Source organism: Pleurodeles waltl, chromosome 4_2 (assembly GCF_031143425.1).
Source record: "Pleurodeles waltl isolate 20211129_DDA chromosome 4_2, aPleWal1.hap1.20221129, whole genome shotgun sequence".
NCBI lineage: Eukaryota > Metazoa > Chordata > Amphibia > Caudata > Salamandridae > Pleurodeles > Pleurodeles waltl.
Window position 1 is genome coordinate 1,039,513,597 of NC_090443.1, and position 17,055 is coordinate 1,039,530,651.

Consider the following 17,055-nt stretch of genomic DNA (forward strand, 5'->3'; position numbering starts at 1 on the left):
CCGCGTTGACCCTGTCCACGATCCGCTGCCATAGCTCCGCCTTCCTGGCTATACTGGTGTGCTGCACCTGCGAGCCGAAGAGCTGGGGTTCCACTCTTAGGATTTCCTCCACCATGACCCGGAGTTCTTGGTCCGAAAAGCGTGGATGCCTTTGGGGTCCCATGGGGTGGTGTGGGTGAGGTGTGGGGTGGTGTATGTGATGAGGAGTGTGTTGGTGAGTGGTGCTTTGTGCTACTATGTGGTGTGTGTGATGGTGTAGTGTGCCTCAGTGTGTCTTGCTTTGGATTGTCTGCTGTGTCTCTCTCTCCTTCTCTCAGTATTTGGGGTTGCAGGGGTTTGTGGGTGATGTGGGTGTGTGTTTTATAGTTGGTTGATTGTGTGGGAGTGGTGTGTGTATGTGTATCAGGTGTGTGTTTTTCAAATTGTCCAATGTGGCTGTGTTTTGGTGATGTGTGTGTATTCTGACCGCGGCGGTGTGTAGCGCCAATGGAATACCGCGTTTGAATGACCGCCGTGTGGATTCGTGGGTCGTAATGGCATGGGCGTATTTCTGTTGGCGTGACGGTGGAGGTTTGGTCATCTCCAGTTTATCGTTGCCCGCCGATGTGGCGGGCTGCAGTGGAGGACGGATTTTTGGAGGTTTGGCCGTTATGGGTCAGAATGACCGTGGCGGTTGACCGCGGCCGCGGCGGTGTTATGGCGGTCTTCTGACCGGCGGTAAGGGCATTTTACCGCCGAGGTCAGAATCACCCCCTTTGTGTTCTCTAACAAGACCTTAAAGCCACCATAGAACAGAGGTCTTTAGAGCAAAAATCCTCTGAGACCCCAAGTTCATCAAAGAACTAAGCAAGCTGTAAAACCTACGTCCTCCAGTAAGACCATGAAGCCAAAATAGAAGCGAGATCTGTAGATTACACATCCCCTCTCATATCCATGAGGCTCGTACAAGAAAGAGTGATTCACAGACAATGTACCCTCCTCTCAAACAATTATTCCAGCATGAAAAGGGAATGAGTAATGACTTCCCTTACTCCAAAATGACCATAAACTGAACACAGCATATCTGTTGCAGAGTTTCGGAAACTTGTAGAATGGACTCCAGTCTGGGTGATTTGTGTGAGAAGGTTACAAGTGAGTCGATTTAATACTTTATTAGTTTCTGAAAGTCAGCATGAATATGAGAGATCTTTGTTAAACAAGTGTGCTACTGACTCAGCAATGCATGACAATGTTACTCAACTGGAAGATCAAATTGTAATAGAATTGTGAGACTTAGTTATGTAGACATTCCTGCTTATGAGCTAAGGTTTGCCTTTCTGAAAGGCCTTAATCAGTGGTTTAGTGCTCAAGGACAATGTTAGGATGGAAATGCTCCCTACATGGCTTAGGGATCATGAACCCATGTCCTAAGTTACTCAACTGTTAGTTCCCACCGTAATCCTGAATTTTTGTGATAAGCATGTGCAACAATATGAGAGAATCCTGAGGCCTGGTACCAGTAAAGGTAATAAGATCCAGAGCGGGTCTGGAGAAGCTAACCAAGGGTGTCTTCCTTAATGCATGGGACTAGTGTCCATGAACTGGTCTCTAGCCTCTTAGCAATGGTGGCAGCAAAGCATTTCTGAATCAGTAGTGCCAGGCAGGACCTCTGTCCTCCTTGCTCCTGGTGGCAAGTAAATAAGCTACAGGTCTTGGTTAGTAAACATTCCGTTAAAGCGCTATGACTGGGTTTTTGTGCTGACATTCCGTGTGCGTGGCATGTGAGTACAGAGAGTACAAGGTGACTGGTGAGACTGGGCTGCATGGCAGGTAAGTGACAGTGGGATCCATTTCAGATTGCGGAAGGAGACACAAGATGAAGGCCGGACCACTGCCCCCTCCCAAGTAGCAAAGTGTATTGCTGCCCTTCCTGAGGCTTTGAGATGCACTAGACCAGTGGTTCCCAATCTTTTGACTTCTGTGGACCCCCAGTATATCAATACTGGAACCCAGGGACCCCCACTTAATCATTATTGGAATGTGGGGACCCCCACTGAGTTATTACTCAAAGCTGGGGACCTAATCGGTTAAAATTATTAAATTTTCTAAGCAGTCGCGGACCCCCTGGGGAAGCTTCGCGGACCCCCAGGGCTCCCCGGACCACAGGTTGGGAAACACTGCACTAGACATTGCGGTTTAGCTGGATGGAGGCACTGCTGCCTCTAGAAATTCAACAGTGACCTTTCAGCAAATGCTTACCTGAATACGCTCCCATTAGATTAAAAAGGAGGTTGTGGCGAGGTGGGGACAGTGGTTTCTTTGTGATGGAGAGGGAACCCATCTGGCAGAGCTTCTCTTTTGAATCTCCTGGATGTGCTAATCCATGTGCAAGGTCTTCACTCCTCATTGTGCCCTTGCTTGGGGGCTACACTTGCAAACACCCCTCACCATTCCCTGCTGTGGAACCATCACCAGCGAATAAAGATGGCGTCTGCTCTGGAGAGGAGGGATGCACTATGTAGATGAACTTCCTCAAGCCAGTTCCAGAACACTGACAGTGGGATCAGCATTTCCTGTCTAGAGAACTAGTAGAAAGGGACTCAAACCGCCAAAAGAGGATTCAGAAATCTTGAGTGATCTGAGGTGGCATTCCACAGAGTGTAGGGAATTCTTGTGATCCAAGGCAGGTGATGCTGAAAGTAATTCTCCCATAGATGAGGGGACATCTCCTGGAAGCCTGCATCTGCTGCATGAGGAGAGTTGGGAGCCCCCCTTGGTGTGCTGAGAGAGCAGGGTGTGTTTGTGCCTCCATAGCTCGCCGCTGTATCTAAAGACCATTCGCAACACCGAGAGCATTCCTGGCCCCATTAGGAGAAATGTAGGGGACCTCAGGCAGCACGCCATGGCGAGGATCTTGCACCGGGTTCGACTGCCATGAAAGCAGGTAAACCGGAAGTGATTTGGGTCTAAGCTTACATGTGAGCCTAGGACTGAGGGATAACTGCAAAGTGAACTGAGATCAGGTGCCCCTGGACACTGACCTACACATCATAGATATCACATTTTCGTGTACTTTCACCATAAACCTGCACATGTGTACACCTTTTTGTGTAGTATTGCATAGTGGATAACAATGGATCTTTCTGATCTATATAAACACTTGATTGGACAGCTGTTAATTTGCTCTATTGGGAGATTGTTGAATTTGGACACTAACTGCATGAGAAGCCTGCTTGTTCCTCCACTGTGAGGGTCAGTAGCTGAAGAGGATTCTTGGAACCCAGTTTTAAGCGCTATAGTAGGTCTGGTCATGGACTAGCAGTTGTAGAATGCCCCACCCACCATGACTGCCCCCAGGACCCACACAAAAGGGTTCTGACAAACCATAGCTCTTTCCAACTGCACTTGCCAAAATGGATCACAAGGTCACATCCTTCTACCAACTTGTACAACTCCCAATAACTTTTGGTTCTTTCTTTGCAGCCTTGGGCCAGTGCCACACGTCGCTGTGCCATCTCCCAGAGTGCGTTTTCCGGTACCCGAGACCTAATCTTCATCGACTATCTTGATCTTGTATGTAGACCTCAGCCCGTCAACGGCGACTTCTGATACTGTTTCTGGTTACTAACGTTTTATCACTTCAGTGTTTAGCTCTCGCTTGTGGGTAGCTTTGTAGGATGTTACTACCTCAAACAGTAGGAGGGCACTACAATGGGACCAGATGTGATGTAGGTTGTGCTCCTCCTGTACTACTCAAATCAACAATGCCTACACTGAAATCTTTTATGCAAGGTACACTGCTCACCTCTGGTAATATTAATTTTCACCAGTAGCCAACCACAATTCTTCACATTGGAATGATAGAAAGTGTTGATTATATATTAATCTCGGCTCTTACCTAGTATCAAGGGGGGTGATTATGCAACTGATGTAGAAACATCGATAGCTAAGAATAACCATGAAGACCTGGTCCACTCTAGGATGTCAGGATGGGAATATGAAAGCTAGAATAAGTTCACTAGAATGGTGAATTTCACAGTGAACAATCCTTCTGGCATCTAGAGGCTTTGTATACCCAGAACTGCGGCCAAGAGAAATTATTGATGAATGGATGAGCAATGATGGATGATGGATGGTCCGATGGATGACAGATGACGAATGATGATGGACTAGGGAAGATGGATGAAGAATGATGGATGATAAATAATGAATTATTGATGATGGATGGTGGACACTAGATGATGCCTGAGGAATGATGGATGGTGGACAAGAAACAATGGCTAGGTCACGAAGGGCGATGGATTAGCAATGATGAATGATAGATGGTGGATGACAGGAGAGGAATGATGGATGTGAAATGATGATGGATTAAGGATGATGGATGAAGACTGATGGATACAGGATCAGGGATGATGGTGAATGGATAAAGACTGATGGGTGATAAATATTGAATGATTGATGATGGATGGTGGATGATTGGTGATGGACCATGGATGATAGATAATAAATTAGGAATGATGAATGGTGGACAAGGAACGATAGACATATCAAGAAGGGTGATGGGTGAGGAATGATGATGGACTAGGGACGATGGATGAAGAATGATGGGTGATAAATAATGAATGATTGATGATGAATGTTGATGGATGATGGACGATCGATGATGAATGATGGATGGTGGACAAGAAATGACGGATATGCACAAAGGGTGATGGATTAGCAATGATGAATGATAGATGGTGCATGACAGGTGAGGAATGATGGATGTGAAATGATGATGGATTAATAATGATGAATGAAGACTGATGGATGATGGACCAGGGATGGCTCAGAATGGATAAAGACTGATGAATGATAAATAATGAATGACTGATGATGGATGATTGATGATGGATCATGGATGATAGATGATGAATTAGTAATGATGGATTACTGAAGAAGTAATGATAGTGGACAAGGAATGATTGATATAGCATGAAGAATGATATATGAGGAATGATCGATGTCATAAAATGGATTCTGAACTGGAGAACTGGCAAGTACCCTGCTCTATGCTAACGATGCAGCCCTATTGTCTAAACCCCAATATCACAACACCCTGTGTGGCCTTTTAGAGATATGCACTATCTTCAGCAGAGAGAGAGGTCTAATTATTTAATGTTAAGACTACATATATTGCTGACAGGCCCTACAAGCCCTCCATGTCCAATATTCACCCCACATAGAGGATTTCTGTTTTTGATTTCTTAGGGATGTGATTAGGGTTGACACTACGGGGGTCATTTCGACCTCGGCGGTCTTTTCACAAGACCGACGAGGGACCGCCGTGCTGAAGACCGCCAGTGGTGGCGATTTTCCGCTCGACGTATTATGACTGCTGGCAGCCCTCCGTCCTTTTCCGGATGGAGAGCCACCAGCAGCCATACTGGTGGGCGGCAGGGAAGTGGAGGTTGCTCCACCGCCACGTCAACAGAACACCGCCCACTGAATCACATTCTGTGATTCGGCGTGGCGGTGTTCTGTTGACAGTGTGGTGTCGGCGGAGCATCCCCCATGGATCCCGTCCCCTCCCGGAGGATCAACGGACCAGGTAAGTTGATCGTCCGTTAGGGGAGGGGGTGGGAGGTGTTGTGTGATGTGTGGGTGCATGGGGGTGTGCGTGTGAATATGTAGAGGGGGTGTGTGAGTGCGTGTATGCATGCAGGGGTGTAGTGTGAATGGAAATGTGTGCATGTCTGTCTGTCTGTATGTATGTCTGTATGGATGTGTGCGTGTATGTCTGAATGAGGGTGTGTGTGTATGACTGTGTGTGTGTCTGTTGGCATGTTTGTTCGTGTGTGTGCGGGAATGTGTGTTGGTGGTGCCTGCATGCGTGTCGGGTGTGTGTCTGTGTTGTGATGTCAGGGGTAGGGGTGGGGAGGGGGTCCTGCCACCTTTGGGAGGTGGCAGGGGGTGGGGGGTGTCGGGGACGGACTCAGGGGAGGGGGTGGGGGTGGCGGAGACCCCTATCAGTGCCAGGGAAGGAATTCCCTGGCACTGATAGTGCTTACCGCCATGGATTTCATGGCGGTTCCAAACCCCATGAAATCCATGGCGGTAAGCCGGGTCATGATACCGCCGGCGGTCTTGTGACGGCCGCCGGGCTGGAGACCCAAGTCTCCAGCCCAGCGGTCGTCTCCGCTATGGCGGTCTGATCGGGGAAGTGGCGCATAACCATGGTGGTAACTGCCATGGTCATAATTCCAAATTTTTTACCGCCAGCCTGTTGGCGGTAAAACCACCACTTCCCCGTCAACCGCCAGGGTCATAATGACCACCTAAATGTTTCAAACTATTCATTAGGAGTTATTGTAGAATAACACATAAAGTAGGGAAACTGGAATGGTTTGCCTTAATCTAGGGAGAGGCGTATCATCACCATGAACATACAGTGTGCCGAGCTCTTGCTGCACCGTTCTATGGAGCTATGATCTGTGCCGTGTTAGCTGTGCGAAGCTAAGAGTGGGAGAAACTTTTAGAAGTGTCTATTTAGACTACCCACACATAGATCCCCACAATTACCCATCTTTTAAAGAGGCCACCAGTCATTTGCCTCGTTGGCGATGGCTGCTGTCTAGGAGGAATGCCAAACTCTTTCATTCATAATAAAAGTTTCCTTTGGAATCTTGATCCATTGAAATTCACTCAATGTATTTACCAGGGTTTCTGGTGGTTCACAGGGTACTTCCTGTTTTGGTACACCCATTTCTTTGTTCTTATTGCTTGTTTCTTATTTGACAGCTTTCCTTGTCCTAACTTGCGGATCTTGTGTTTGTCCCTCCCATGGAGCATAGCTTGTTTACCATCTCTCTGACTAGCTGGCTTTTTATCAGCCCATTGCGTGCATTTTTCTTTTTGATTAGGAGCTCCCTGACAGTGCGTGGGTTTTCAGCTCTCTCCCTAGTATGCTTCCCATCACCAAATACTATTGCTGTTTCTTTCGTTTTGAAGCTCTCTGTTGTGTGGTTCTCCCCCCACCAAACTCCTGTCTCACCCGCGCTCTCTGTTACTCATCATGCTCATGTGTTTCTCTCCCGCTGTGTGTTGCTCTCTCTTGTGTGCTGCTTTACTGCACTTTTTCCGCTCCCTGTTGCTCTACCCACCTCCGCTTCTGTTGCTACCGATGCCTCCAGTCTTGTTTTTAATTTTTTGGAGTGGGAGGACCAGGTAACAAATTACTGCTGCCCCTTACATTTAAAAAAGGCCTTTTGCACTACATCTTTTTAATTTTTTTATTTATAGATCCATCTCGGATAGTTAAATAGCCATAAAAAATCTGCCTATGTCATCTTGACCCATGTGCATGCATACACAAAATCATGGCTGATGCTGTACAGCATTCCCAAAAGATATTGGCAAAGCCAATGGGGCCTGAAGGGGAGAGCTATTGGCTTTGCCAATGCTTGTTGTTGGTGTGCAGGTTTAGCGGGTAGCGGAAGGGTTGAGGTAAGTATTTGAAGGTCATGAGAAAGTTATCCAACAGTCCACTTTAAGGGGATTGGAGATTTCCATATGAACTTTCACTGAATTTGGTCACTGTTGGGCAGAAAGTGTTTGAGGAGAGATGTGAGTATCTACCTCCTTTCACCAGTGGACAATGAAATATGTGAATAAAAATCTGCTCCCTCAAGAAGATGAGCCCAGATGGGTGCTAAAGGGTGGTAAACCTCAAGGTTTTGGTGCAGTGGGGGTGATCGCCACGGTGACAAATATCCCGTCCACTGTAATTTCAATCCACTTATATCCTATGGATTTAGATTTCGGCAGACAGGATATCCATCACCGTTGTGACGAAGTGACCTGTCTGCCAATACCTATTCAGGCCGTTAATCGCTTTGCATGTATTGTCACTTTGTGCATACGGACAAACCCCCCACCACACACCCGCATGCTCAGTTCTATCTAAGGGGAGAACGTTGTATCCTGTTGGTAGGATCACAACAAAGAATACGATGGCGGATGGGTAGAACCAGGTTTTTGTGGCAGCCACAGATTCACGTTATGGTCCTGAATATTGTCAGATATGAAGACGGCGCTGGGAACGTCGCGCCTTCAGCTGAGGCAACAGCTTTAATGTCCTGAGAGAGTTCTATGTCTCTTGTGTAAGAGGAAGTGATGCTTGAAAGAGAGGGATCTCAGAATCTGGCTGGGGCATCTCTGCTTCTTCGGTAGGTGGGAATGGGTTGTTGCCCGAGGCCCAGCTCTCCCCGGGCTGCTGCACAGCTCTTGCTCCTGTCTTCTTGCTTTTTACCTCACCTTTCCCTCGTTTTCACTGCTATCTCCTTCCTTTTTCCCTGTTTTTTTAATGTCTTCTCCTTGCTTTTACCTTATTCTTCTGACGGGAGCTAAAGACCTGGCTATTCGAATAAGTCTCCGTGACCTGCAAGCACCTGGATACCCTGTTGGGTGATTACCTGTGCTTTAGAAATCCAGATTGACTGCTTGATTGATTGACTGTAGTAGTAGGCAGTTCAGGATTGAGTAGTGAGCAGCAGTTGTGTATGTACGTGGTGTGCTCAGAGATGCCAGAGTGGGCCAGTAATGACTGTCAGAAGGTCGGCTGTGGCATGGCTAGCAGCAGACGAGTCAGAGTCTTAGAAGGAATCCTCCTGATGTAAGTTATGACATCACGGACTGGGACCTGGGTGATACTTGTCTGGTCCGGCTTCAGAGCCCAGCGGGTGAGCCGGAGGTAGGAATCATCACCCTCGCTGACAGACTTCAGGAAGAGACTCAAGACCTGGCTCTTTGGTTAAACCCAGCAACCCAGCGCCTGGATACCCTCCCGGGTGATAAGCTGTGCTTTACAAGTACTGAGTGATTGATTGATTGGTTGATTGATTTGGGTGTGGGGGGAAGGACATTGAGTTAGTGATGCTGTCATCAGACACAATGGAAGACATTATTTCAGTGCTTGTTTCCTGCGGTCCTGGTGAAGGCTCTCGGGGCCTTGAGGGCGTGAAACGGTGCGGTGTTAATGAGTAGATTTGTAACAGACCGTCTCATTAGCATATAGGTATAGATGCAGATCACGTGTTGTTGTAGTCAGTGAAGGGTAGTTTATGGCCATAGCAGATTTTAAAGTTCTTTGTAACTAAGAAGGAGCACATTGTATTTCATGCCACAAATGTGTCATTTGTAAAAAAAAAAAAAAACAGTAAGTGAGTTTTTATAGTGCCCAATTTAGGACGGTGGTATTTATTTATCACTGTGGTATCAATCTTGTATTTATAACCTGCACAGTTCATGTGGGGTGTCCTGAGACTGGAGGTGATGGCTCTCACAGGATGGCTGTTACAGAATCGCTCTCACAGGACAACTGTCACAGGGCGGCTGTCACAGGACCACTGTCACAGGATCGCTCCCACAGGACGGCTCTCTGAGGATGGTTCTCACAGGACTGTTCTCAAAGGATAGATGGCTCTCACAGGATTACTCTCAGAGGACGGCTTTCACAGGTTGGCCCTCACAGGGCAGATGCATCTCACAGGATCAATGTCACCGGACATCTCTCACAGGATGGATCTCACAGGACTACTGTCACAGGATCGCTCTCACAGGACGGCACTCTGTGGATGGCTGTCACACAATGGCTCTCAAAGGATAGACAGCTCTCACAGGATTACTCTCACAGGACGGCTCTCACAGGGCAGATGTCTCTCTCAGAATCAATGTCACAGGACAGCTCTCACAGGATGGCTCTCACAGGTTCACTCTCACAGGATCTTCCGTCCACAATAATGCAAATGAAACGAGAGTTTGAAACTATTTTTTTGATGTCCTTTCGAAGTATATCTGCCTCACATCTTGTGCACTCTGAGGCTTTTTCACGGTTTGTATAATTTTCTCCTATATCAACACCAGCTTTCTTCATAGCCCTACATATGGTTTCCATATCTGAGAGTGGCTTACCTTGTTTTGTAATTAGGTAAGCATTGTTAAACAAGACGTCTCAGTTTCTTTCTTTCTCTCTCCTTCAACTTTTGCAGTGCTTGCATGATGAGGGGCTGCTCTGTAGGGGGACTGGAGTTTGAGGTACTCGCCCTAAGAGTCTGAGACTGCAATGCCGTTTCTTTCATTTCCTGGGGGTACCATGAAATACATGTCATATGTGCCTTGCTAGTTTCATGAGCTCTAATTGGTTCAATGCGAAACTGGTCACATCCACTTAAGGATGCATTTCTACCTGAACCTAAATAGCTGACTGCTACAGTAGGATATTTTTGGCAAATAGTGCGGTACATTTTTGGTCCTTCCCCTTCCTGGCTTTCCTTCAGGGCTAGCCAGGGCAAGGATTCCACCCAGTGAGCCTGAAAAACTTGTTTTCTTTTTCAGCCTCATACTGTTTGTTCTTGTTTAGGTTAGGATTATGTGGGGTGGTAGAACACCGAACCGCAGTTGGTTCTTTTTGGTTTTCTTTTCCTGGCTTTTCTTTATCAGTGTCTTTACTTTTTTTTAATCCAAAGTTGAAAAGACTTTACTGAGACATATTGCCTGTCAGCGGGACAAAGTGATCAAGTCTGAGAGTACTCGATTCAGTTTTATACTCACAGTCCAGAAATGTAGAGCCAGTTGCAACAAGCCTTTCACATAGGAGACACCAATAAATCTAGAGACAGTTTTCCAAACTCTCTGAGAATAAGGGGCCGAGGCAGCCTGCTGCAATGAAGCTTTATGCTGCTATGGTTCGTAGTGATTCTGTTTCCTGCCAAGTTGTGAGAAAAGATTTACACTAAGAACAAGGATGTGGGCTTTGCAAAAGGACAAGGTTACCTAAATGGGATTGAAACCTACCATCCATGTTACTATAAAAGAAAATTGGAAAGATGAGGGTGGTAGTGAGGGAATCCGAGGTGGTCATGGGGTTATGGGAGCAAAAAAGTCTGTTGCACAGGGCGTCGCCAGTGCTAAAGCCGGCCCTGAACTGACATCACAGGATGAACGACAACAGTGCAGACAAGGTCAAATGGAGGAAATTGAGAAAATCCCAGCAGCACTCTTTGCTCGGATTTTCACATTTCCTGACATTCGTCATTTCAAATGTGTGCGCAAGCCCACTGTGATGTAAAAGGAACCAAATTTTTACATAGCAGAAAAATAGCATTAATTATTCAATATATAAGCAGAGGCAATACAAAACGGACGCTGAACAATCTTCTCTGTGCACCTACTTGTTGGAACAGTTTACCATATATTTTATGTCCAAGATGAAAGGCTGAGTCGGGCTTGCAGGAATTTGAAACTTTTACTTCCAATCAGAGACAAGCGGGCATCTCACTGAGCAATATCTGTAAGTTAACTCTGTCTGAGAGCCATAGTTCTCTTGTCTGCAAAAATAAGGAGCGCTTAGAAGCTGGGTAAATGATTCTGTGTTCAAAAACGGGACTTGTTATGTATAACCCAGAATGGAATACCAGTTATAACCATAATGGACAGAAGCACCAGGGGGAAGTGTCCAGCGCCTCGACTGCTCTTTCTCATCTACTTCCATGTGTTTGGGCCTGATGCTCGTTCAGCTTTGTCTCCCTCCGCCTAACATAGTATATTCAGGATCCTCTTTTATATCTTTTTCTGCTTAAAAGAAATGAGCAAAATCATAGTATCTCCTAAATGTAACGTCGTTTTTATGAGGGTTGTACACAAATTACAAATGTACTGGTGGCGCTAATGACTGGGTTTATCAAACATTAAACCACACCAGTAGATTAAATCAAAGTGTATTTAAAGTAGAAAATAGTTTGCAGCTTTCTGTTTTAATGAGACGGGCAGTAGCTGCCTTCGTAGAGTGTTCTAGCCTCCCTGCCCCATGAACAGGAGACTGTATGATGCTCAAAGGAACATTATCCAAGTGGACGCATACGTTTAAACTAGGGTCTTGCTGCCCATGTGATCGCTAGGCGGAGCAGGCCATCGGCATTACACATATGTACTACTTGTAATGACGATGGCCTGCCCTGCCTGATGCTCACACAGGCAGACAAGTAAAACACAAACAGCCTTCTTTTTTTCCACTCTCCCTGCAGCCGTTACCTCAGTCTCCTCTGGTGCGTTGCTTGGTCGTGGCAGCCGCTTGCTCTGTTCCTGTTTACCCGCGGGGGTGGGCCCACAGATTATTCGAGCGCATCCCCGTGGGGGGAGGGCAGCGCAGATTGACAAAGCCCGGGCGCTCACAGCTAATTACTGATTTAATGTCTACTTGTCCGTCGAACAAAATAGACATTAGATCTTATTGCCCGTTGTAAAAATTAACGTGCTCGGGCGATATGATTTCCCCATCCCTGCCTCTTTACTGCAGATATGTGCATTACAGACACTGACAATAACTGATCCTCAATCTGTGCCCATAAGAATAAGATTATCCTTAGGACTAGCCCCGACGTCCTAGCAAAGGTGGCGTCTCATCTTGATGTCAACGAACTGTTGAGCTGCTCCTCTTCCCACACCCAGGCCATGGAGCGGATAGGTTATTACTTAGATCAGATGTTAAGAGGTTGCCAGTGTAGTATTTTTATGGAACCAAGTCCATCTACTCCTGCTAGGCCTCACATGGACACTCCATCTCTGAAGCTGGTATTGCTGGGGTATGTTGAGTACATCAAAACCTGCTATGCGAAAGCTAAGCGCACACTACCTGTGCCCCCCACCACCCAAAAGCACATTCCAAATATTAAAAAAGCACCACTATTGGCTTCTTGACAAACATCACTTTAGCAGACATTAGCAAAGCTACCACTTGTTCAGCATCACACACGTCGTTTGGCAGGCTATTACGAACTTTGCTCCAAACATCTGCACTATCTGTTCGTTAACCACCGCATTTGGTGGATGGGGACTGTTTTACAGTCTGTGCAGAGCATGTGTATCTACAGCCACACGTGCTAGGAACAGGAAGTGTTACCCTGTAAAAACGTGCAGCATATTGTGCTACAGATTCACGTGCGGACAACCACCACCGTGTAAGTCAGCGATAATTAGAAGTGTTTTTCTTCCAGCGTCACTAGGTTGTACACTGCACATTTTATGCAGTCTTTGCCTTTGACACTCCACGGACTATCCACCTGCTGAGTGGAAAACAATCTCTGGTGGAGTCTTTGACCTGGTGCATTCTGGATCGGAGGTGGAGCCGCAACATGATGTGCGACTCTGAAACTACTTTTAAGAAAAACAATTTGCAAACATTCAGGCCCAATGACAGGGATGTGCAGTGCAACTAAATTTACTACACTAGACTGTAACAGAGCAACATTTTTATTTTCATGCAAAAAGCACTTCCTGTTTGGAGTCCTGTCTTACATCTTGTCCCTCCTTGGACCAGCTGATTTGTCAAATTTCAAAATGTTTTTCAAAGAATGTTTCTGATTTTGGAAGTGAAGGTTCACTGTTGAAGGATACAAAAACAGGTTTTTGATCGGAATGTTGTGTCATTCTTTCCAAAGGTAATTAATTACTGCATATTAACTTATGTGATTTTTTTCGTTCAGTTGTTTGCAATTCCCAGCCCACTGAAAATCAAAGAGCACACGCCCTTGTGCTTTTCTCAGTACTATGGGAAGAGCGCAGCAAGTGATATGAGAATCAGAGCCCTCTCCTATCACTGTTTGCTGTATCACATGGCCTGCCTGGCCGTCACAGAGAGAGAGAGAGGGGCCAAGGTTTGAATGAGCGCCAGCACTGAAATTATTGTATGCCTTTGAAGCAGCACATCTTGAATTAAACCAACTGGTAATTAATTTTCACGGATCAGTTCTGTAACCCAAAAACAGAAACACTTTAGCCTGAAATGAATAAAAATACAGTTCTTTATTTTAAAGCACAATACATTGAAACTTGATTGTCTTATTTTCATAAAGTCATCTCAAATATGGAAGGTCACTTTTTCATTTATCAAACTGTGGAAGGCTGATGTGTGTCATTAACGTAAATATAAGGCGTAGGTAATGGAAAGACAGTAGGAGGAAGTTGCACACATCCCCTTAAATGCTGCACTGCCTTAAATGTGCACTCGTGCCCTGATATACTGAGGGCTTGCGTTGCCCTTATGTCACGCAAGGCGATGGAAGGGCAAGGCAAGCCCTTAAGTGAGATTTACTATATCATGCAGAGCCACCTTGTGTGGCATGGTAAATCTGGAGTAACACAAGTTGCTGCCCTGCGCTACTCTGCCCTGAGAAGGCATTCTATGGGTGGAGTGTGGGTGTTTCCACTCATCCACCCAGGGTTTTTGGCGCATTCCCAGATTTACTAACAGTAGTAGTCTTGGGAATGGAGATGTTCCTTCCTGCACAAAAACAATCCTGCCTGCAACACAGGCACCCTTTCAAGGGTGCCTGTACTGGCGCTTGCCAACCACGAGTGCAGCAGCACAGAGAGAGAACAGGAATGTGCCATGTGTTAGCAGATATGGCGCATTCCTACCCTCTCCATTTGACGCAGCACAGGAAGTTGTCTTGCCGCATTGCATCAAATGTTAGTAAATCTTCCCCAGGTGCATAGGACACCATTTTCATGTCACACAACTGTACTTCACTTCGTGCCTCGAAAGATCGTAAGGCACGCAGGAATGTGCACTTTTATTATGAGAGCTAGTGCTGCCTCATGTCCAGTATTCTTTTAAAATGCCCCCCCTCAGAAACCCATAAACCCGATTAATAGAAGCCCGAGGAATGGATGCTGTAAAAGCCTTGGTCAACAAGGCTTCCTGTTTCTTCCAGGATAATATTTTAAAATGGCTGACACGTGGCCATTCCTCCCTGTAAACTATTTTAAAATGGCTGACCTAGGGCCATTTTATATTTTTAAATTGGCTAACCTGTCTACTGTTTATTACATGATTATCCCTGAGAAGAGGGCTGTTCAATTTTCTTGCATCAACTGGAGAAAAAGCACCTTGTAAAGTTATACCAACAAAGATCGGTGATGCCAGCAGAGATAGCTATCGCATGCACTGTGTACAGAAGTGTTATTTTCAGCGGTCTTGAAAGCTTTTCATGGAAGTTGCCATCATGAAATCTTGAGGTGCGAGAAGGGCTTCATCTCACTAAAGTTTTGCATAGATAACTGCAGTTTGTTGAATACTCAATGAGAGAGCCTTTAATTTAGGGCAGATCTCACTTCTTGTTACTCATCCTGGTTGCTTTGTAAGTGGATGGCTGGAAGATGCTGAGACAGTACCTGATGGTAGCTGTCCATGTGCTCCTCATCTAGCCTTCTGTTTACTGTTGCTTTGTTTCTTGCTTCCATTCCACTCCTTCCTTGATGCACTTTAGCACTTTCCCTCAATTTATCTCTTGCTCTGTTCATGTTCTTCTCCCTCTTGCCAATTAAGTCACAGCAGAATACTTTTGTTGTCTTGTCTCCCTACCCTGGCTTTGGTCACCTCATCCATGCTTCTCAGATATTCCACTTAGTAAAGTTCCTGCTCCTTTTTTTCCTGTTTTCAGACTATATCCCTCGATCTAGGTGGCCACCTATTCTCCCCTTTACTTCCCACATGTCTCTCCTCTCCTTTTCCTTCTGCTTCAAGCTCTTTCCTGTCTCCATTATTTTCCAAGCACCTTTCATTTTGTGTGTGCATTCTCTTTCTTGTGTCTCCAAGTCCTTCTTTCTCTGAGGGATATAGACACCCCTCTTTTACCCTCCTCTTCTTCCTTTATTGTGACTCCCCTGCCACCTGTACCCCATCTTCCCAGACTGCACTGCTGTCTGTCGCTTTCCCACCTAGAGGTTTATTATATGGTCAGTCGGGGAGTATTCAAGGTCCCTATCAGTTCCCCAAGTAGCGGCAAACCTGTTGTGGACACCTGCCCACACAAGAAGCATCCTGCAGGACAGTAAGCTTTGAACTCAGTCTTTCTCTTGCTTGGCCACCCCCTTTTCTCATTCTGCCCTTAGGTGGAAGCTTTTGGTAACTGTATTGTAGATCTCCTGTATTCCTTCTCACAGACCCCCTTTATGTGCCTATTAGCAGCTGTTTGTTACTGTGGTTGTGGTGCAGTTCTCTTAGTTTTGTCTGTACCCCAATAGTCCATATGTATTGCAACCCTGAGCGGTGTGTTCCGAAGGGCAGCAGGCCTCTCCCCTCTGCAGTGTCTCCCAGATTAGTCCAACTTTAGTTGAATATCAGGGATAGAAAACACTTTCTTCTCCATTTTGGCGAAGGCGATTTTCTTCTCGTAGTATGCGGCCTCATTGATGAAGGCAGGGTAGATGGTTGAGTCGCCTTCGTAGACCACCTCGTTCCCATCCAAGGTCTGGAAAATGGGGTCTCCGGGGTTCAGAGGGAGGAAATCCTTATCCTGGAAACCAAACAGAATGAGGAGGTTATTTCTTCACAAATCTTAAGATCAGCTCAAAGAGAGTTAGAATTGGTTTTGCAAGGAATACAGCCACTGCATCAGTGCGTAACAGGAAGTGACATCATACACCAGTTTCAGTAGGTAATGTAATGTAACATGGATTTGTAGAGCGAAAAGCTTATCCCCTGTGAGGGTATACAGGCGCTGAGTAGGTGACTTATTTCCTGTTTCAATGAAGCTATAAACATTACCCTGCCTTACCTCACTAAGGGCCAGATGTAGCAATTTCCGATTTCCGGGTGCAGTACGGTGTCTCAGACACCGACTGCGAGTCGCTATGGGGTCGCAAAGACCCACCTCATTAAGATTAATGAGGTGGGTCGCATTTTGCGACCCCATAGCGAGTCCCTGCACTCACAGGGATGGTGGCCTGCTGAAGTCAGCAGACCTCCATGTCTGTGACTGCTTTTTAAATAAAACAGATTTTTTTTTATTTTGCAGCCCGTTTTCCTTAAAGGAAAACGAGTTGCAAAATAAAAAAAAATAACAAACCCATTTGGTTTCGGTTTTTCAGAGTAGGCAGTGGTCCATTGGACCACTGCCTGCTCTGAAATACCCTTTTTGGGAACATTCACAAAAGGGAAGGGGTCCCATGGGGACACCTTCCCTTTTGCAAATGGGTTACCACCAGTGTGACACTGGTGGTAACTGCAAATTGCTTTGCGACCGCATTTGCGGTCAC

At 46.1% G+C, this 17,055-nt stretch overlaps 1 protein-coding gene across 1 annotated transcript in view; it reads right to left on the reverse strand.

Moving 5' to 3' along the window:
- Positions 1-13,799: 13,799 nt before the first annotated feature.
- LOC138293677 (N-acyl-aromatic-L-amino acid amidohydrolase (carboxylate-forming)-like) overlaps positions 13,800-17,055 on the reverse strand; it is a 30,587-nt gene continuing 27,331 nt past the window's right edge. Inside the window, exon 7 of the mRNA XM_069232982.1 lies at positions 13,800-16,313. Within this exon, the coding sequence (XP_069089083.1) occupies positions 16,116-16,313 (198 nt within the window). The 3' untranslated portion in view covers positions 13,800-16,115. The remainder of the gene's footprint in view (positions 16,314-17,055) is intronic.